At 40.3% G+C, this 22365-nt stretch overlaps 2 protein-coding genes across 2 annotated transcripts; both read left to right on the forward strand.

Moving 5' to 3' along the window:
* Nucleotides 1-3257: 3257 nt before the first annotated feature.
* ctxn2 (cortexin 2) lies at nucleotides 3258-3503 on the forward strand (the record flags this gene model as incomplete). The annotated part of the gene is made up of 1 exon (XM_083917328.1): nucleotides 3258-3503. The coding sequence occupies one exon, from the start codon at nucleotides 3258-3260 to the stop codon at nucleotides 3501-3503; it is 246 nt and encodes an 81-aa protein (XP_083773454.1).
* Nucleotides 3504-9092: 5589 nt separating this feature from the next.
* slc12a1 (solute carrier family 12 member 1) lies at nucleotides 9093-20595 on the forward strand (the record flags this gene model as incomplete). Its single annotated transcript, XM_083916674.1, has 26 exons — nucleotides 9093-9347; nucleotides 10500-10640; nucleotides 11022-11097; nucleotides 12752-12847; nucleotides 13198-13337; nucleotides 13447-13557; nucleotides 13650-13761; nucleotides 13878-14005; nucleotides 14202-14286; nucleotides 14458-14627; nucleotides 14710-14817; nucleotides 14964-15087; nucleotides 15242-15343; nucleotides 15522-15677; nucleotides 15771-15870; nucleotides 16029-16140; nucleotides 16390-16530; nucleotides 17149-17255; nucleotides 17347-17429; nucleotides 18155-18280; nucleotides 18939-19067; nucleotides 19503-19614; nucleotides 19792-19878; nucleotides 20030-20165; nucleotides 20297-20364; nucleotides 20460-20595. The coding sequence occupies 26 exons, from the start codon at nucleotides 9093-9095 to the stop codon at nucleotides 20593-20595; spliced, it is 3141 nt and encodes a 1046-aa protein (XP_083772800.1).
* Between the last annotated feature and the right edge of the window lie 1770 nt (nucleotides 20596-22365).

The following is a 22365-nucleotide window of genomic DNA, read 5'->3' on the forward strand; positions in this document are numbered from 1 at the left end:
CAGTGACACAAACGTAACTGACCACATTTGTAGATTTCTTTTTCTTTGTAGCATCCAGAGTACGCCCTTGGATGTGATTTCTCACTGTCAGTAGTAACTAAAAAAACCTTGGCTTCCCTGGAAACACTCCAGACTAAAACGTTTATTGACTTGAAGCAGTAGTTTTTAAACCTGGCTCTAAATTGTCTAATATGGCGGTTGCAAGATTACTGGAGACCTCAAGCCTATCGTCGACAAATTGATGTCATATCTTTAGTGGCAACTACAGTTGCATTTCTTTTGCAAATATATCCTTAATAGAAATACTGCAGAATATTATATTTATTTTAAAAAGGCAGATCTCCTTGCAGATTTAATCCAGTGGTGGGAATTAGTAATTGCAGCTGTCAGGCTAATGGGGAGGCCTGATAAAGTACTTCAAATCTTGCATGTCTACTGCATCTGTCTTTGTACTTTTTTGTACAGATTGTATTATCACACAAGGGTGGCGGTTGTAGGTTGGGGGGCGAGGTTCATTAACGTTAAAGGGGATACAGTTCACAGAATCATAATTTAACTGTTCTTAATATCAGTTTTGCTCCTGACCTGTTGTCTGACTGAGATAAAAGTCTAACAATCTTTATCCTTTGGTCCTATGGGACACTGTTTAGTATTTTAATATGCTTTATGCAACAGGTTTCGATTGCCTCAACAGCTTCTCTTCCAGAGCCAAAAGAGTCCAAAGCACATCAGCACACCTTTACACACAATGTGCTGGTTCTGACTCTTGACAGATATGATAAAGACAATTCAGAAGGAAATTATCTAACATATGTGTCTGACAGCCAATTAACTGTAATGGATTGTCTGTAACTTGACCTCCTCGCCGATGACCACACACTACTGTGCGGTGATGTAAGAGTTTTTCATTTTGACCTTGTCTTTTAAGTTGATGAGGGCAATGAGGTAAAATGTCTAACAATTTCCCCCGTCTGTACAGTGTGACATCTCCTCATCTAATTTGCAAGAACTGTCCTTGGGATAAATAGGAGATAAAACGGAGTAGCTGACTCCCTGGTCAAATCACAGTGGTGCCCCATTACCTGTTTCTATCCAAATACAGCCAAGACACATTCAAAACACAGCACGACTACCGAATTATTCTGACCAAAGGAAAAAGGACAGTTCAAAAGACACTGCAGAGGCACAAAACTTTGACGTGAAAGTAAATGCAAGGGAGGTTATTCACCTATGTGTTTATATTCTCCTAGGGAATTTGCTGTTTACAACCAAAAAAGAAGCATGTCTTATCCCTAGATCCGAGTCACTGCACCACTGTGTCAAAAACTACATCGCTGATATGAATCTGCATAACAGCGAAACAGATGGCCAACCGCTTCACTGCTGCATTCTGTTATACTTCTGTTATAGATGACCTGCTGTCTGTTGTCCTATACAATACTGCTTTTCATTCACTACAGCAAATACGGGTCTCTTCTCCCTCACCATGTCCTGGGAGTTTGATTTTGTAAGGCTTTAAGCAGAGGGGCTAATTAAATTTGACCACAGCAAACTGCAGCCATTAAAAACACATCATCAAACCAGGCTTGGAGGATAATGCTGTGTTGTACCAAAAATACCTTTGCAGCAGCATTTACTGGCCAGAAGCAGCGAGAGGCAGCATTTCTCCTGTTGGCTAAACCATGATATTCCTGTCACATTTTGGTGGAGTCGTTTTAAGAAAAGCCAAATAAGCCAGGGGAGGGGAGAATGAAGAGAGATAAAAAAGAAGAGGCGGATTGCTTGTTTATGCTGCTGCATCCGTCCTGGTGTTGCTGATGAGGGGAATGTTGTGAATGACTGAGGCAGCAGAGCAGCTGAGTGAGACTAACAAGTGGTTGCCATGCAGCAGGAGCAAGCGTGCGTGCTTCTGGAGGGAGAGATAGAGAAACAGAATGATAATGAGTAGGAGGCAGCAAGTAAGGGAGGATGAGGAGAGGAGCTGTATGTCTGAGAAAAGACACATATCATAGCTTGATCCAGCCTCTCCCTCGCTGCCGTGTTTCTCTCTTTATCTTTCTGTTCAGATGTGAGGTAAGCCTAGCACTTCCAGTATGTCAGTGATGGATGAATTCATGGATATGTGTCTGAGGGCTCCGAGAAAGAGGAGTTGTTCACAAGAAACAGCAGCAACAGGTCTGTGAGGATGGAACGATAATGACGGTGAGATGCCTGCTTTTTCTTCCTAGGACATCCTCACGAGGGAATATGTCAATGCAGTCTCTGTCTTTCACCCTACCTCACTCCCTCCCTCTCCTCCCTCGCTCTCTCCATGCATAGGCTACTTGTGCAGTGTCCCCCTTATCATTCTACTTCCTTCTCCCTCTGTCTTTCCCAATTCTCTCTGTTCATTCCCCTGTCCCTGTCTGTATGTACCCTCCCTCTCTCATCTAACCCCCCTCCCTCCCTCTCACTCGAGCCACCTGCTGCTTGTGTTCATATGAAAGATTAAGGGGGGAAAGAATGTCAGAAGCAGACTTCCACTTGTCCGACCACACCAATTTTGTGATTATGTTTGATCAGTCGCCGCTTTCTTGTAATGGAATTACGCCGTCTGACAGGCATCTGCTCGCACGCAACAGGTAGAGAGCCCTCTCTTTTAAACCAAACATACATCGCATCACATCTTCATGTGATGGGAAATTCTTATTGATACCTTACCGCTTTGCCTGGGTTTAACAGCTGGCTATATACTGCGACACACTGTAATTCTATCCCGACTTAAAGGAATGTAGCCCTGGTATTGGATTGTATTACTTAGCCCATTTTCCTGCAGTCTCCCTCACTCTTCTGTTCCTGTTTGCTTTTTGTAATTTTCTGCAAAATTCCCAGAGGAACAGAGTGAGAGAGAGACAGAGAGAGAGAAAGAGAGAGAGAAAGATCGAAGTCTCCGGGCATCTGTTTGATACAACACTCAAAAGATGCTATTTATAGATACTTGTAGCACCTCACATTCCATAGTCAGCTCATTTCACAACATTTAATAGTGGAATTTTTGTATTTTCTCATTCCCATATCTGTTATTACTAACAGCCTACACAGTGCCTGCATATGATGTGGTAATATTCAAATAGGTTGATTAAATGGATCCTCTCTGCACAAGGGACAAGACAGCACTAATCTGAAGCCATCATGTAATCTCTGTCCAGGTAACATGCAGGCTTCTAAACGCCTGACCCTATCAGAGGAGAGATGAGGCACCTAGATGTTGGTTTACCATGTGTAGCGTCCACTACAACCACTCCCTTGCTGCCATGAGCGGAAACGACATAATGGCGCACTCTCTGACTCTGGAGCAGAAGACAGCATTTGCCTTCGTGGGGATGCTACTGGTGTTCCTTGGGCTGCTGATAGTAAGGTGTTTCAGGATCCTGCTGGACCCCTACAGCAGTATGCCTTCCTCAAACTGGGCTGATGGCGTCGAGGGGCTGGAAAAAGGGACGTTTGAGTATGCCCTTACTTAACACAGGGACACACACATCTATAGATATCCACATAAACAGAAATGCCTGTAGACAAACATAAATACATACACACACACACACACAAAAATACGCTCACATGCAAACACACACATGCCACAGCCCTGCACAACCACTGCACCTGACACAACATGAAGACATCTCTCTGTGACGGACTGAACTAAGAGACTGAAGCTGTGTATGTTGTTTAATGTGTGTGCATTTTTAGTTCAGATCCAGTTACGGAGTCTTTTTACTGTATGTGACTACATGTCTGTTGTTGTGTGTGTCTGGGCGAGTGTGATGCAGATTCTGTGTCATATTCTTTGCCCTTCTGCCAGGGGGGTGTGCATTTCAGCTCATCGATTTACACAGAAAAGGCTGAAGCTCCCTTTAACCCATACTTACAAGTTGAATGTCGGTAGATGACACGAGGTGGATGCTCGTGGGACAGGGTGGGGGATTACGGTGCAGTAGAATTATTCAGATATTGAAGACTCAGGGACAAGAATCCTTATGTGAACTCAGAATGGGAAACAGAGCAGTTTCACCTGAATGTATAGCAGAGCTGCTCTGCAGGGATGTACGTATATGGTTGGATACAGGGTATTATGCCAAGCTAGTGCTTAATGGACTAATCAAATCCAATTTGGTGATCAAAAGGAATGCTGCTGCTGCTGCTGCTGCTATTACTGCTGCTGCTGCTGCTGCTGCTGCTGCTGCTGCTGCGTGTGTACTGACTGGTCCTTTCCGTGGCATCATGCAATGAAAGGCAACTGAACAAACTGTGATTTACATTATGATGTTACTGTTTCTGAATGATGCAAAACCAACTCTCAGAGTTTGTACTGCTGCTGTCGTTGAGTGATGGTATTCTGTATGTTGCCAAGATTACATGTCTTAGCGAAGAACAAACACTGTTTACTTTTGACAGTATGTCTGCAAAGACATATGACAATGATTGATGGACTGTCAGTTGCTCCGTCTGTCAAAGTTGGCTGATGCAACCAAGCCAAAGAACTTTTAAGAGAAATGAGGATTGGAAACTAGGAAGGACTCTCTCGCTCAGCGCTGCTAGTTTTCTAATGACAAGCATAAACTCTCGCTACCTGTCTGCAGAGGAAAAGGTCACATGGAAAACAGGGGTGGGATGTCTGTCAGCACTGGACGTGAACATCTTTTTCCTCCTATTCTCAACCATCCCCAACCTTTCTCACCTGCTCTCTTCCTTCCAGAAAGAGGAAAACAGGACAGTCCTAAACAGAGATTCTGTAATGTGTCAGACTGGTCGAGGTTTTGAGTGTTCCTTTGCTAATTTCTACGGTCTACGGTTTCTCCTTAGTGCTGTGAATCTGCCTTACTGTGACCTTCAATGGGTTTATGTGCCTTCATCTAGAAACATTAGAGCACCTGTTTGTGTGTGTGCATGCCTGCGTGCCTGTGTGTGTGTGTGTGTGCGCGCGTGTGTGTGTGTGCGCATGCGTGCGTGTGTGCGTGGGCGAGTGTGTGTGGCATATCATGATGACAGATACTTAGCGTGTCTCTGACCTGTTGCTTGCTCACCTGGTGGTAGAGATTTCTCATTGATATAGATTTGATTCAATGATGTGAAATAAATTTCTTCAATTTAAAACATTGTAGGTCAATTTTTTGCATTTTGGATCTATTATTGCAATCTGTAGAGTATGTCAGATAAAAAATAATGTTTGTGAGATAAGTTTAACAAATGAGCATGATACTTTAAGTGAAAGTCTTGGTTACAGAACATATCAGAGGCACAAAATAACTCGATGAAAATGTCGAACCTTTTTGTCCTCTCTGACTCTAAACTCTAGCAGTAGTTGTCCAACGTCGCTGCGGCAACAGACAGTGAGGGAGGGAGTGGGTGCATTAGAGCAATACTGAAAGAAAAAGAGGCAATCAAAATTTTAACAACAGAGGTAGGAGTAGACCCTTATACAGCAACATATGATGTGTGTGTATGTATGCGCATGGTCTAGAGAGAGAGAGAGAGAGAGAGAGAGAGTTGCTGATGTAGCAGCAGAAGCCGACACACACAGACATTCATTGACAGTCTCGTGGTGATAAGGCAGGTCTTGATCTGCAGAGTCGACCAGCCTTTTCTCCTGTGGCCAGTACACGCTCAGAGGCTAGACCACCATGCATTGCACAACTCCCTCGACACGCCATTCGCCAGGAATGCAATCATTATTGCACCATTGTCTCTGTCACCTATATGACACTCTTATCTGAAATCTATTTTTAGCGGGAAAAAAACATTGTTCTTTTCCTCTTTAGCCTACAAGCCCACTAACCTTAAGAAGAAGATCTTACCCAACGAGTGCCACGGGTTATACATCTATCAAATTTTAACAAATGTGTCAGCTCTGCATTGTATTTTCATATCTGTGTGTGCAGTGTTTTGTCTGAAGTTTAATTTAAATACAGTAAATCACTTACCTTTTGACTGGAACAAAGAAGAGACAACTAACTTCCTCTTTGCATAGACGGGAAAGAATTATAGATCTCCTTCTTCTACGTGCAATGGCTGCAGATATCAAAGAACAATTAAATTGATTAGAAATATTCTCTTTTTTTAGTTTTTTAGCGTCGTTTAGGGACACAGAAGATATTAGGACGCTAATGTAACAATGGATTCTTGTTACATATTATAGGCCCAATGAGTCAGCTGAAGAGTGAACCTTAGCTTTTGCTGATTATCAATCATCAGTTTTATTACTTCTGGTCTTCGGACTTCACAAGCTATGTCCTTGATTTGTTGGGATAAGACCAGAAGATAAAATAGCTTTTCTATTACCAAAGCTGTCCAAACATGTAATATACAATTAATGCTACTTTTAGTACAGTCATTTACAAAAATTGCTTGAGGCAATCTGATCAGGGAAGTATTGAAACTTGTACCCAATGTTTTTTTTCAAACAAAACATTATTATTAACTATTTCATCCTTTATGTGACTGTAGTTTTCAATCACAGAACACAAAGAAGGTTTATCACAAGATATAGTGAAGAATTGTGCCATAGCTGCAGATGTTGGCCAAGGTGACGGGGACCTCTCATTACCACTCCTCAGACGCCTGTTCTGGTTGCCTGCTGTTCTGAAATAAGTCAGATGCAAACTCCTCTAAAATCCTGTATCAAACAGTCAATAATTACCTACAATGACATATATTAATGTTTAATATCAGTTATTAACTATTATTAAGCTGTTATGTTTAATAATTTACTTTTAAATGATTCAAAATCATTTTGCATTTTACATATATGCCCAGTTCTTGAATATCCCTTTGTTAGTTGTTTGCAGGTTTCCTTAAAAAGTCCTATATAAAAAAATAAAAAAAAAGTTTAAATTATCAACAGAGCATAGTTTGATACATCCTGCAAAGGGATTTCTTTCTCTGCCTCTATCATCTGGACTTTTAACTGTTGTGCAGATTATGCACCTGCTACCGTAGATTCACTATATATGCTTACAGTTCACACAGAAGCACTGCATACTCTGAATCTCCCCAAGCAGAGCAGACAAAAGTCTAGCAGCACTGATAATAAACAGGGAATCACCTTAATCTCAAGTCCAGACTGTGGGATCTTCGGACAACTGGGACTACAACTCTAAATCTGACAACAAATGTGAAGCGTTAGAAATTTGTACTTAAATATAAATGAATGATACTTGTACATATACATGCATATGTACATTTCCTGCAACATTATAAATATATTATTGTTCTTTATACTGCGCTACATTTATTTGATAACTTTAGTTGCTTGTTACTTTGCAGATTTATTATGATAAATGGGCTCCATTTATATAGTGCCTTTCTATTTTACCATATAAAGCGCTTTAGAATTTGCATCTCATTCACCCTTTCGCACACACATTGTGGAGGAGCAGCCATGCAAAGCACTGGCCATCAGGAGCAACTTGGAGTTCAGTATCTTGCTCAAGGACACTTTGACATGCAGACAGGAGGATCAGACTGCCTCCTTGTGATTAAGGTGTATTAATATTATATAATATTACTAATTAATTATCTTTAGATAAGATACAATTTTATTGTTCCAAGGGGGAAATACTTTAGCTACTCAGCAGATAAAGGATAAAGAAAGTAGTTAATATAAGCTGTACCAGTGCAACATTACAGTAAAATGAATAATGACACATCAATGCATCAGTAATAATAATATGATGATGAAAGGCTATATTTCTTTTATTTCTAACAGAGTATTCCTATACTGTGGTATTGCTACTTACTTAAGTACAAGATCTAAGTACTTCTACCACTGCGAACATGCAACAAAAAGTGTTGGTATCACAATTAAAATAACCTGTTGCGGTCGGATTAAGACATAGAAGTTACACAATGGCGTAGAGGAAGAGAAGCGCTGTACATGACATTCCATGAGGAACTTGTCACGAAAATCATACCACGCATTGTGTTCTGAATCTGATAAACATTGTGAAATTGATTGCCTTCATTCAATCTGCACACAAAAACAAATGCTGGAGTATTTTTTTCTACAATACATCCAAGGTCAGCCTTGCACTGTGCGCATAAATCACTGGGGTGTATCAGTAATAAGGAAGTTTACCTGTTAGGAGGACTTTTAAAGGCACTTTAGAAGTCATGTGGCTATAAAGAAGTGCCTCCGGCATATTCCTGTAATTCAAAGTCTCATATTAACTCCCATTTTCCTCATGAATACGGCCATTTCGTTTGTGTTAGCCGACCCACCAGCTTTCCCTGTTAACATGTCGTGGAGAATCATTAGAGATAACATTTATGTATCGGTTATGTAACTCATATGGACTTAATAGTCACTATAAGATTAAGCTCCCTCCTGTTATCACATTAGTTCTATTGAATATATCCTAATTCTTATTTATTCGTTATGAAATGTGCATATATATATTTAATCATCCCACATAGCTTTATCTTTTCCTGCCACAGTAGTACACATTATAAAGGTTCTGTAACCTTGAAACTTTTCCTACTTAGCTGTATTCTTCCAATGGGAACTTCCATGTGGATGTTTCCCAATGATTCATCCAAAGGGCCCACAGGTCTGAGGAAATACCGTTCATAGCGCCATAAATGGCAAACTTAGGACAACATGTGCTGTTGTCCTGCACTTCAGACAATAATATTAGTAATCAGCTCTCCAGAACTCAGGCAATGAGCGCCTTTATCTCTCGTTTGGCGTTTATGACTTGGTTAATCGTTAAGCAATGCCTTTGTGTCCCCTAGGATGGAGCAAGGACATATCTTACACCCCTCGTTCCGCTTTTCTGAGGGTTGATCCAGTGTTAACCAATAGCTATCAGCCAGTGTATAACCCTGGGATGCAGGGTATAAAGGTAGGCCATCTGAGACAAACTGAGCTTACATACAAGTTCGGGGCAGCAGAAGAGATCTCTTAGTCGATACATCGATAAACAAGGAGAACCACATTAGTTGATGCAGTGCTCTGCTCTTTTAAAACATTGCTGGATGAGTGAAGACTTAAGACCCACACTGCTGCTGCTTTATCCTTGACTGTTTAAATCTGAGAATCTCCTTCAGCATTCCTGATGGAGAGGCTCAAGTCTAACGGAGGGGAGCATGTAAACCCCGCTTATGATTCTACTCTGGATGAACCTCCCGTCTATGAGACCAACTTCTCTAACGGGGACCACCGGACGGTCCGGCCCTCGGTGGTCAGTGCCTTTGGTCATGACACTTTGGATCGAGTGCCCAACATTGACTTCTATCGCAATGCGGGCAGTGTGAGTGGTCACCGTGCTGTGCGACCATCCCTGCAGGAGCTCCATGATGTGTTTCAGAAGGTGAGTGCACATGGTGACGTTGTTAATATGAATGACACAGGTCCTCTCCACTTATGTTCTTGTCTTTCCGTTTTTCCCTGGAATACATGGTCTGAATGTGTGTCCTTCACCTCACCCTCTGCAGAAAGTAATTTACACCTTTTTTTCTCCCTGAGTCCTAAATTCAAGTCACTGACTCTTTAACTGTTGTTTTTGTTCTGTTCCCGACCGCCACAGTCCATTCACTGAGGTTAAAGACTCAAAACAGAGTCAAATTAGATATTTAATAGTTGTTAAATCATTCAAACATCATCACCTTCAGTGTCCACACAGTTCAGTCATTAAATCTTTACCTAAAGACTTGTAAAACTAAAAAGGACATTGAAAGTTATTTCTAGAGCTCCACAGCAAATAACACACCTTAGAGTTTTTAGTGCTTTTTTATTGGGTCATTACATTGTCTTGTGTTGCAAAAGAGATGGGGTTAGAGGTCATTTGGGTTTTAAAGTTTGAACTAGATTACCATTTCTGAACGGACAAATCTTTAAGTGGACTTTCTCTGCAGAAAATTAAAGAAATGATGTGTCATTTCAGTTTAAGAGAGATAAAGTGCGAATACAGCAAATCATCCTATTGAGTCATTCAAATCTCACTACTTGAAACACGCAACATCATGTCAAGGTCATAAATTTGTTTAAAGTGTAAATAGTGAGTAAATTTGAATAAAAAGATGCTGATGTTTGAGTGATAGATGACTCCACTGCGACTGAAAGGCTTTCAACTTGTTGCCAAAACCTTTTTCTTTCAAGTAAATGAAATGCATCTGAGAGGTCTCACTAAATCAGGCAGGAGGAGAGTCATTTATCAGTCAGTATTCATCTTCATAGAGAATTAGGTTTGTCTCTTCAGTTTACAGGGACCGACACGACGCAGTGTGATGTCTCTGCAAATGCTTTATCAATCTTCATCCAAATCAAACCACCATGGTTTCCTCTCCCCTCTTTTTGCACCAGACAGCTTCTTAATATTAATGATGTTTTTCTTACAATTGAAAAATGTACATTAACACCACAAGCACTAAAAGCACCATATCATCATGAATATGTCCCAGTTATGTCAATTGAGATGAATTTAAATGTTTCATTTTCATTTTTCGCTACATTTTCCCGACAGAATGGAGCGATCTCTGTGCCAGACACTGTGGAGGACGATGGCGAGGGGAGTGACGGGACCCCCTCTGAAGATCTGGAGTCTGGTGGTCCCACTGACGGTGACAAAGGAGCAGTAAAGTTTGGCTGGATAAGGGGCGTCCTGGTGAGTTATGTTGGGTCATGACGGGCTCAGTGCACTTTATAGAAGCACGGTCGCTTTAACTGCAACATGGCAAGAGGAGGCTCGATAACACAGTGGGGCCAAGTGGGGCTTTCAAGGCCAGAATTTGCACAAGTGCTGCTGGTTGGTCATTTGTTCTGTTGCCACACACATAAAAAAAGATCCCAAATGTTTTTTTTCTAAATACTGTTTAGTACTTTTCATTGAGTTACAGATTTTTCAGTTTGTCACTGAAATGGAAACTATGGATAAAACCTTTGTATGTTCAAGTATGCATCATGTTAACATACAATGTTTCTATCCCTCACATGACACAATGAAAAAGAAACATGGCTGAACTTAAATCATTCTTCTCCTTCACAGGTGAGATGTATGCTGAACATCTGGGGTGTCATGTTGTTCATCCGTCTGTCCTGGATTTTTGGTCAGGCAGGCTGGGGTGAGTGAGACAAGGATTCATGTTGGTCAGATGGGACACACGCTCATTTTTGTAATTGTTACTTTCTACCTCTGACAGTTTTCCTAAAGTGATTAGGGCCATTTTAGGGCCAAGTGCATTTAGCCTGAGATATAGGCTTCATACAAAGCTCAGGGAACTACTGGGAACTGTTGATAATGTAGGCTTTAATAAAGCAGATGGGACACACGCTCATTTTTGTAATTGTTATTTTCTACCTCTGACAGTTTTCCTAAAGTGATTAGTGCCATTTTCTATGAAATGTTTGGAATTCACCAACAGACTCTCACACAACAGAGCCAATGCAGCTGGCACCAACCATTTATACATGATCTATAAGTGCATATAGCCTGAGATATAGGCTTCATACAAAGCTCAGGGAACTACTGGGAACTGTTGATAATGTAGGCTTTAATAAAGCAGATGGGACACACGCTCATTTTTGTAATTGTTATTTTCTACCTCTGACAGTTTTCCTAAAGTGATTAGGGCCATTTTCTATGAAATGTTTGGAATTCACCAACAGACTCTCACACAACAGAGCCAATGCACCTGGCACCAACCATTTATACATGATCTATAAGTGCATATAGCCTGAGATATAGGCTTCATACAAAGCTCAGGGAACTACTGGGAACTGTTGATAATGTAGGCTTTAATAAAGCATGATCAACCATCAGTGAACCCAAAGATGAAACCCCCAGTTGAACCAGGGTTATTTTCAGTTTGATATAGTCGTCTGAAGCAACAACCGACAGATCCTTCATAGGACTGGGCGATATGACGTATATATCATCAAAACAATATGAAAATGTGTATCGTAGTATATATTTTTCTATATAATTTCTACCACGATGTTGAAAAAACCTTTACATAATTCAGGCAAGGCTTTAAGTTCTGAACCTTCTACATTATCTTTTTAATTTTGCACTAAAGTCATTAATAAAATGAGAAAATACTCTTTACTTTTAATTTGTCAAGTTTTTATATTCTCACAGGAGTATACAAAAATAGGCTTTGGCATTTGTTTAGTTTACATAGACTATATATTTTGGCCAAATTGTCCAACCCTAATCCTAAATATCTGTGTTGTGAGAATTAAGAGTGTTGTTACCAGTAATTCTAGGAACTAGAAAGTTATTAAGGATTATATAGTCCTCCCCTCATTAGCGGAGAGTGATTTAATTGGGACAGATTTAACATAACAAGCCTTTCTGAGATCCTATAATGAAACTTCTTAAAGGTCTGTTCTGAGAGCCAAACCTTTATGAGCAGTGTGTGTATGTGTGTGTGTGAGCGGCAGGGAGAATGGAGAAATTGTGTGAACGGCTTCATGAGTGTGTTCATTGCTTAAGAACATATCGATCGGCATCAGCCTTTGTTCAGGCGGCGTAACTAAATGGTTTTGAGAAGCAGAAAAAGCTGCAGGCAGTAAGCAGAGCAGGTACAGCGGACGGCTGTTACTTATAGCCTCCAGGCTCCTCTGGGACATTAACTCACTCTGTGTTTAAAGGTGACTGTGGGGAGAAGGGTTTCGTTTCACAAGCAGAATGTTTTATGACTGACAACCTAAATATAATGCCTGAGTAAGTTGCAGTTGAGAAATAATAATTTTGAGCTGTTGTTTGCATTTCAGGTCTGGGAATTGTGGTCATTGGTCTCAGCTGTGTGGTCACCACCATCACTGGCCTTTCTATGTCTGCCATTTGTACTAATGGTGTGGTCAGAGGAGGTAAGACATCATCAGCCCTCATGATCAAAACATTTTGACCTACATTTCATGCAGGTATTTCACCCTGAACAGATGTTCATGCAACAGATTCAACAGTTTAAACATGATTTATAAATGTATATAGCCTGAGATAACACGCACTCATCATGACATAAAATCTATAACGAGTGAATGGAATGACTAGCTTGTGTAGATAAAGACACAACTGCACCTGAAAGTCACCTTTTTAAGCCTTTTCTCTGTTTTACAGCCCTCTAGTCTGGTCCTGACATTAAATCGTTGAATCAGTGATGTGGCGATTAATCATCCACCGCTCTTATGTATGTGTACGCTTCATTTTGTCATTTCAGGAGGAGCCTACTACCTGATATCCCGCAGTTTGGGACCAGAGTTTGGTGGGTCAATTGGTTTAATATTCGCCTTTGCCAATGCGGTGGCTGTGGCCATGTACGTGGTGGGATTTGCTGAGACCGTGGTGGATTTGCTCCAGGTGTGTGATCTTATAATCAGGTGACTGTAGAGGGAGTATATTAGGAGATATCCAAAATATTTGAATACAGACTTATCCATGCATCTTCCGTCCCTTCCTCCACACTCAGGATAATGCCATCGTCATGGTGGATGAAGTAAATGACATCAGAATCGTTGGATGTATTACAGTGGTGTTGCTGTTGGGCATATCAGTAGCTGGCATGGAATGGGAAGCTAAGGTGAGGAATGGACTTTATGTTGGCTGCCTTTGCTTGTTGTGGTAAAAAGTCCAATAATAACTTTAATGTGTTTCATTCTTTTGTCCACACAGGCACAGATTCTTCTACTCATTATCTTGCTGGTGGCCATAGTGAACGTATTTGTAGGAACATTCATTCCTGCAACCACCGAAAAGAAATTACAAGGGATCTTCAATTATGACTGTAAGACACCCTCTCCCAACCAACACACATCTTCATTACAAGAAATATAATTTGATAGAAACAATTTGACTTCTAATTTTCTTTCCTCCACTCCATTTCTCTTCCCTCTCTCACAGCTAAAATCTTCTTAGAGAATTTTCCTCCAGACTTTAGAGAGGGTGAGACTTTCTTTTCCGTGTTTGCCATCTTTTTCCCTGCTGCAACCGGGATCCTGGCTGGAGCCAACATCTCTGGTGACTTGCGGGTAAATTTTCCCTACAGAGGTCATTGTACAAGAGCTATGCATATGAATCATTAGCTGCTTTGGTACATAGCATTGGCACAACATACATTTCTTGAAAAAAGGTTGGAGGTGATAAAAACTACCAAGTGAGTTTTTTTTCTAGTCAACGTTGTGTCTGGAATATGACTTGTTTTAAAGCAAGATGTTTTTTTTACAGGATCCCCAGGCAGCCATACCTAAAGGTACCTTGCTGGCCATCTTGATAACTGGTGTCACCTACCTGGGTGTGGCCCTCTGTGTCTGTAAGTAATCCATAAAATGCAATTACACCGAGAAACTTTATAAATTTTGTCTATGTAATTGTCTTCATGACCCATACAAACATTGGAATATTTAGTATATCTGTGAGGTTGCTTGTTAGATTTACAAATAAATCCTAAACAATGCATCTGTTCTCCTCTCTGATTGGTCAGCTGCCACTGTTGTCCGTGATGCCACAGGAAACATAGCTGACTTCATTAACGTTACTACTGGTGTAGGACTGCCATGTAATGGTTCAGCAGCAGCTGCTTGTGAGCTCGGCTATGATTTCTCTTCCTGTGCATTAGAGAAATGCAAATATGGCTTGCTGAACGACAATCAGGTACACAGTCTTTCAAACTCTAATCCGCTCATAAGAAGGAGCACTTTTTTCATTTCTAATGCTTACCTCTCGCCTGGTTCAGGTGATGACCTTGGTATCTGGGTTTGGTCCCCTCATCATTGCTGGAACGTTCTCAGCCACCCTTTCATCAGCCCTGGCTTCCCTCGTCAGTGCTCCCAAAGTCTTCCAGGTCAGTAACTCATCTCCTTTTTTTCTAAACCCAGTGCAATTGCAGTGTAAACTTTTGGAGGAACTATTCACCGAGATACAACTACAGTAGATTAATTGCTCTGACAACAAAAATAAATATTTAACTTGAGCTTTTTCTCCCCTCAGGCACTGTGTAAAGACAACATCTACAAGATCCTGCACTTCTTTGCCAAAGGATATGGCAAGAACAACGAGCCAATCCGTGGCTACATCCTCACATTCATTATATCCGTGGCCTTCATTCTCGTTGGTCAGTTCAACTGTCTATCGTGACTGTTCAAATGAACAAATGGACTTTTTACTGTTGCTCAGTTAGCAGGAAATGAGTACAATTTTTATGTATTGTGAAAGATGAGTGATAAGATTAATTCCAATTTAATTGAGGTTTTGTTTTGTCTCTGTAGGTAATCTCAACACCATTGCTCCTATCATCTCAAACTTCTTCTTGGCATCTTATGCCCTCATCAATTTCTCCTGCTTCCATGCATCCTACGCCAAGTCTCCAGGTGGGTCTCAACAGACAAAGTAGCTTAGGCGGAAGTAATTCTATTGACATCAACTGACACCACAGTTTCTTTAAAGGAAATATGTATTAAGTGACTGTGAATATATTAAAACATCAAAAATATACTTCTGTAGTTACTAAATCTAAATCTACTTAATCTCATGTTGTGTATTTCCCAGGGTGGAGACCAGCATATAAATACTACAACATGTGGCTATCCCTTTTGGGTGCATTGCTCTGCTGCGTCGTGATGTTTGTTATCAACTGGTGGGCTGCTCTACTCACATACGCCATTGAAATCCTACTCTACATTTATGTTACAGTCAAGAAGCCAGGTGAGCTGCACGTACATGTTTGTATGTTCTGAAGTGCGTCCGTAATGCGTGCATGATGGATCTAACCTGTTAGAACTCGTATTTTCTCTCCAGATGTGAACTGGGGTTCGTCCACGCAGGCGGTGACATTTGTGAGTGCAGTCAACAACGCTCTGTCTCTGTCTGGTGTGGAAGATCACGTCAAGAACTTCAGGTAAAAGCGTGCCTTGCATAACTGTGGGTGCAAATAAATATTTCAAATCAATATAATACAACTTGTACAAAATTATACAGAAACATTTAAATCAAAAGACATTTTCAGAATTCTAAAGTACAGAGTGGCATTAAAACACATTCTCGTTTCTGTCTTAGGCCTCAGATCTTAGCACTGACAGGTTCAACACGAGCCAGACCAGCTCTCCTGGACCTGGCTCACTGCCTCTCTAAGAACTACGGGCTCTGTCTCACCTGTGAAGTGTTTGTGGTAAGGTTATATTTGATATTACCAAGGCAGCACATATCCTCTTTCCTAAATCTTGGGAGTGCAGAATTTACATGAATTGGATATTCAAGTGAATATCAAGCAGGGATGAGGGAAATGCCAACTGTCTGGATACCTGTGACTAAAGTTTAGGGTCAAATGTGTCTTCTGAATATGAAAAAGGTGTATTTCTCTCTTTCTCTCTCAAACACACGCAACCACTTCCACTGACAAATGTTGTGATCTCTCTAGGGCCCGAGATCAGAGGCCCTCGAACAGATGAACGCTGGCATGGAGAAGAACCAGCTGTGGCTCCGGAAGACCAATCGTAAAGCATTTTACGCTGGTGTGGCCTGTGACAGCTTCAGGGAAGGGACTGAGAGCCTGCTGCAGGTCAGTGTGGTAACGATTTACAACTGCAAAGAAAAATCACAAACCAGTTAACCCAGAAAAATCCATTTGATTAATGTGTAACTGGCAAGTTTTGATCAGAGGGAAACATTGCAGGAACAGGTTTTATTGACCCATTTCATCCTCACAACAGCCAGTATCTATTGCTGTGTTATGACTCCGTCCTGGATTTGTCTCAGGGATCTGGCGAGGACATTCCTGCAGGAGGTAGAAGAGGAGATAGTTAATGAGGAGCAGGAAAACAGTCTTATGGCTCTGTGGCTATCGCACTTTGGAGATAAGGCCTCGGTTCATTGTTAGGATTGCTTACTTCAAACAGCACGGCAGATTAAAAGCTATAATTGATTAACACTGCATTGGATTGGAGTTCCTGCAGACAAAGTGAGATCTGCCGAGTAATCTAGTCATAATTCCTGCCAGTAAAACAGCTTCACAGCCATCTTGTGTCAGGTTGTTTTGATGCTTTTTTTTTTTTAATCCTCTCTGGTTAATGAAAACTCCAGGTTTTACAACCGCAGGGTAACTTTGTTCCAGTGTTGCTTCAGTTAACTCATTTGGAGTTTTATCTTTATGCTATGAGTGTTGTGCTTTTCCTTACAGGCTTCTGGTCTAGGCCGAATGAAGCCTAACATATTAATGATGGGCTTTAAGAGACACTGGAAGACCGCGGGCACAGAGGCAGTGCAGAGTTATGTGGGAATACTGCAGTAAGTCACAAATACACATGCAAAATGTACCCAAAAATTAAACATAGATCGGAGATCTCTGGTGTCCTCATTCTCTTTTTCTTTTTGACAGTGATGCTTTTGACTTTGAGTATGGGACAGTGCTGGTGAGGATGGACCAGGGACTTGATGTGTCGCACATTGTCGAAGCTGAAGGTCAGTATGAAAAACTTCTTAGGCTGTGTGCTTTAATCTGCAGGAACACCTGCATCAGTGTTACAACAGTTGGGTTAATGAAGTAGTTTCAAAGCAAGTGGCACAAATGTAGGCTAGGATAAAACACAATTTCAGGAAATAAGTGGTCTCAAAACAGCAGCATGAAATAAATGAAGCAGCAAACACTGATACAACCTAGTAAAATGTTAAAGAATTTGTAAAAAAAAATGTTTTTATATGTTTTTGTCTTTTATTTATTTTTCTTTGAGTAATCCTAGTTGTTGCTGATGTTGTGTGAGGTTGACTTGTCTTCAATCAATGTTGTCATATTCGTATGGGTTAGGGGTATATTATCTGCCTGTATTAATAGATAAATAGAAAAGAAAAAGATACAGAGAGAGTAGTCGTCGAACCGAACAGACTTTGAATCCATTTTTGTTTTAAACTACCAAAAGAAACAAACTGCCCCACTGCTGAACTTTTATTCTCACAACAAACCACAGTAACCAACTATAATAAAATAACACTGATAAGCCAGGGCACTTTGTTCTGTAGATTAAATCATTTATAAAGGTCAGGTACTTAACAGATAAGATGCTAAAATAATTACCAGTTTACGGCTGTGCCTCTGTAGAAATCTTTACAAAAACAAAGATTATCATAAGTAAGTAAACGTTTACTCACAATTATTTGTCATAAACCGGAAATCTGATTCTGTCTTTCAGAGGAGATGTTAAAGGCAGCGAAGGAACAACAGGCACTGGACAATGAGATGATGCCGAACGGAGGGAAAGCAAGAGGACTGTTCAGGAAGTCCAGGAAATCCTCTCAGCAAGTGCTCACAACCAGAGGTAACTCTCTCTAGAGGATATTTCTCCCCGTTCAAATCTAACGTTTCAGTAAGGCTTAAATCTAAAGCAGAGGTTGCATCAAAAGAAGAGTATGATCCATAAATACGTGGGGAAAAAGGAGGTATCTATCTCTCCTCCACTGAGATAACATACATTTAACAAATGAAACCAATGGCACACATCTTCTTTGGAAACTTCCCCACACTCCAATTGAGATATAATTGAATCAAGCGCTCCCACTAAAGATGTCTGTGAGGGTGTAATCCAATAACATGGTCCCTTTCGTTCCAGTTTGAGGAGCATCCCTTAAGAGAATCCTTTAACCCAGACAGCAGAGGGTGCTTGCAGCCTCTCACTCAATCTGTCGCTGTCTGTACAGAATACACACACACACACATACACACACACCGTCGAGCTGCATCCTGGCAAGACTGCAATGGTCATTAGTATGCAATCTGGATCCTACTCATTGGAACATTAAACCAGAGAGATGGCTGTTCCTGCTGATGTAGAGTCACTTCTTAATGTAGATTTGTGCTAGTTTTCCCATCCAACTTAAGTCTCCACGCTCCGTCATTCAATTAGATTCCCTCCCACTGTTCCTCTTCCCTCATCCACCTCTCATTTCTCATACAGTTTTTTTTCCTCTCTCTCTCAGTGTCGGTATGCGGCCCTCCGCCCCCGCAGGTTGCCAAGATGAATGAGAGGCTGTTGGAGGCCAGTGCTCAGTTCAAGAAGAAACAGCCTAAAGGCACCATTGATGTGTGGTGGCTGTTTGATGATGGAGGTAGGTGTTGGTTCCCCCAGGCAGCTTTCTCTTTATGTATCTCGCCATAAAGATGGTAACAGATACGTGTACCGACTGAGACACATCATGTTCTCTTAATGGAGACAACGTGCAGATTGAAGAAATCTGTGTAAAAATAAATAACACCTGAACAATAAAATAAAACAAAAAATGGAACAAAAGATTGTAAAGTAGCAGTCGGAAGCTTGGTCTTTCCACCACATTCATGGAAGTGTTTTAATGCGTGTTTGAGATACCCTTTTAATAGACAGATAAACTGATAAGTGCAATAACATACTGTAACCACTTTGGCAAATGTGAAATACCTGTATTTTGAACAATGAAACCAACTGCATTCATTGGTTTTACAATAAAATAAAAGTGCGTTTCCCCCCTCTCTCTCTGTCTCTCTGTCTCTCTGTCTCTCTCTCTCAGGTCTTACCCTTCTGCTCCCCTACATCCTCACTACCAGGAAGAAGTGGAAGGACAGTAAATTAAGGATCTTCATTGCAGGGCAGCCTGGACGCAGTGATCTGGATAAGGAGGAGTGAGTAAAAACAATAAAAAACAAGTTATATTGGGCACATTAACTTGGCAAAATCCAGATATGAAAATGCATGAGCTAATACCATCCCTTTGCAGAAGATGTTATTTAGGATTAACTGAAAAATAATTACCAACATTTATATGAAAGTTAATAAGTGTGTAATTATCTCTCTTGCAGCATGAAGTCTCTGCTGCAAAAATTCAGAATTAACTGCACTGATATCAACGTCATTGATGACATCCACGTCCCTCCCAGAGCTGACAGGTGATTGCGTTTTGCAGTTATAATAGTGACAGCAGACCAGATGGTGCTGGAGTTAGAGTACAATTTAATCACCTCATGGTATCTGCATACTAAACGATTAGAAAATGAATATTTCTACAGTCAGCTCATGGTCTTATCTGCTCTCCTCCAGCTTGAAGAAGTTCGAGGACATGATTGAGCCTTTCTGTCTGCACGAGTTGTCTAAAGACACAGCTCAGGCTGAAACCATGCGGAGAGAGCAGCCCGGGAAAATCACTGATGAAGAGCTGAGCTCCTTTGAGGAGAAGGTAAAACCGCTGACACTAAGACTTTATATACAGCATAGATGCCAGTATGCATTAGTTTGGTTTGGAGATGAACGCATCAAACAGCAAAAGTGGGTCAGACATTCATTCAGCATTCAACTGCTGTTTTACAGACCAACCTCCAGGTACGACTGAATGAGCTGCTTCAGCAAAACTCCAAAACAGCCAATCTGATCATTGTGTAAGTACAACCAACTGTTGCCTGAATGACACTGAAGTGCAACGTTTTGAGAAAACGTTGTCTAACATGATCTTTCTGCCCTTGTCCTGCTCCAGGAGCATGCCCATTGCTCGTAAGGAATCTGTCTCTGATTTCCTCTACATGGCCTGGCTGGACATTCTGACCAAGGACCTTCCACCCACTCTGCTCATTCGAGGCAACCACAAGAGCGTGCTTACTTTCTACTCCTGAGCACCTTGCAGGCTATAGGTAGCTATAAAGGAAATGAATGGCAGTACTGTAATGATGGACCATGTTCATATGGTACATGGACCTTAGATGATGTTTTTCAGTCTTCCGACCAGCAGCACAATGCAATGCAAGCATTTTTAGTTAAGTCCTGATGAGGGCATTCATACTCAAAAGATATAAGAAATGACTAAAAAAAAGAAAAACAACAGAAAAGTGGTCTAAAAAGAAACATATTGAGCAAAGATATAAAAACTCACCTTCATTCACAGCTAAACCCTGTTAAAATTTTACCATTAACCAGTTTTTATGACTTTGCGCTGCATTTATTATACCTTGTGACACGATGCAATGTGGAAAACAATTACTTGCAGCCAGCTTGCCAGAAAGTGAGCCTCATACTGCACCACACTGAGGCTACCAGTGTAAACCTTTATGGCTGTGCTGCACTCAGAGCTCTGTATGAATGCTGTCAGTGAGGAACAATAGTCATGATAAAGAAAAATACATGTCTGACATTGAAAGTGTAAATGTCTGAGTCTGAATGTGACTTTAGCAGCAAAGGTAAAGCTCTTTGCAATGATGGACGAGTATGTTGTTTAATACTCAGATGTTATTATATTGCAAAAACAAAAAGCTCACATTTTGGTGTTAGAACAAAGTGAAATCACACGTCTCAAACAAAAGCAGAGACATAAGCAGAGAAACAAGGCGGCTCTCAATGGTTACACTGATTACTGTGTTTCCTGCTGCCTGTGACTGTAAAATAAATGTATATAGTAGATGTCTGAATTCACCAGTGGATATTTTTGAGAAAAGAAACTTTCATAAATGATTAACAGCATCCGTTCTTTTAAACCAAGGTAGTAGTGTTTCTTTTAAAACATTCCTGAGGTGAAAAATACACTGCCATCATAAAGCTGTTTACCTGTTCCACAATATACTGTTTAAATATATTTAATGTTACTATCACAGCACACTTTTTGTTTAAGGAAAATTGAGTGAATGAATGATTGTAAAGCCAATTATTCTGTATATTTTAATCTTTTGCTTGTCATATTTAAATGCATAATTGTGATTACCTGAAATAAAGAATTAATAACATTTTGAGCTGTTTGTATTCTTGTATTCCTCTGTCATTTATAAGGTGATTAGATGTTTGTCCAGAAAGTTTTTTACACATTACTTCAGTATTTTCATTTCTATAAAATTATACTTTGGATTATTAGTTTTTCTAGTTATATGATGGTTGTTGTTTTATTTGAAAAATATAAATAATAAATAAATGTATAATGTATCCATGCATTAATGAGATGCAAGACCAGCAGCTACAGCTACAAAATACTTGCCAACACAAATCATATACTTAATTAATGTTTAAGTAATGCATGACTGATGATTTAATGCATATATTAAGGCAGTATGTATCATGAATCCCATCATTAACAAATTATCAATTACCAATGACGTTATGGGATTATTTTACACTTAATGGATCATCAGTTAAAAAAAATTGAATTCATAGTTACTTTGTATATTGATAGAAATGTGACAGAATTAACTCACGTTCCAATATGTTGTAAATGTGTCAGAAATACAAAACAATCTTATGTAAGAGGAATCTAGCTAATTTGGTTACATATATGCATGCGTGATGTAACTGATTATCTATTAAGTGTAAATGAATCACGTAAAATCAGGATGACTAACATTTGTTAATGATGGGATTCATGGTACATACTGCATTAAATTATCATGCATCATTTAGGTATA

The sequence above is a fragment of the Echiichthys vipera genome, assembly GCF_963691815.1.
Source record: "Echiichthys vipera genome assembly, chromosome: 1".
Taxonomy (NCBI): domain Eukaryota; kingdom Metazoa; phylum Chordata; class Actinopteri; order Perciformes; family Trachinidae; genus Echiichthys; species Echiichthys vipera.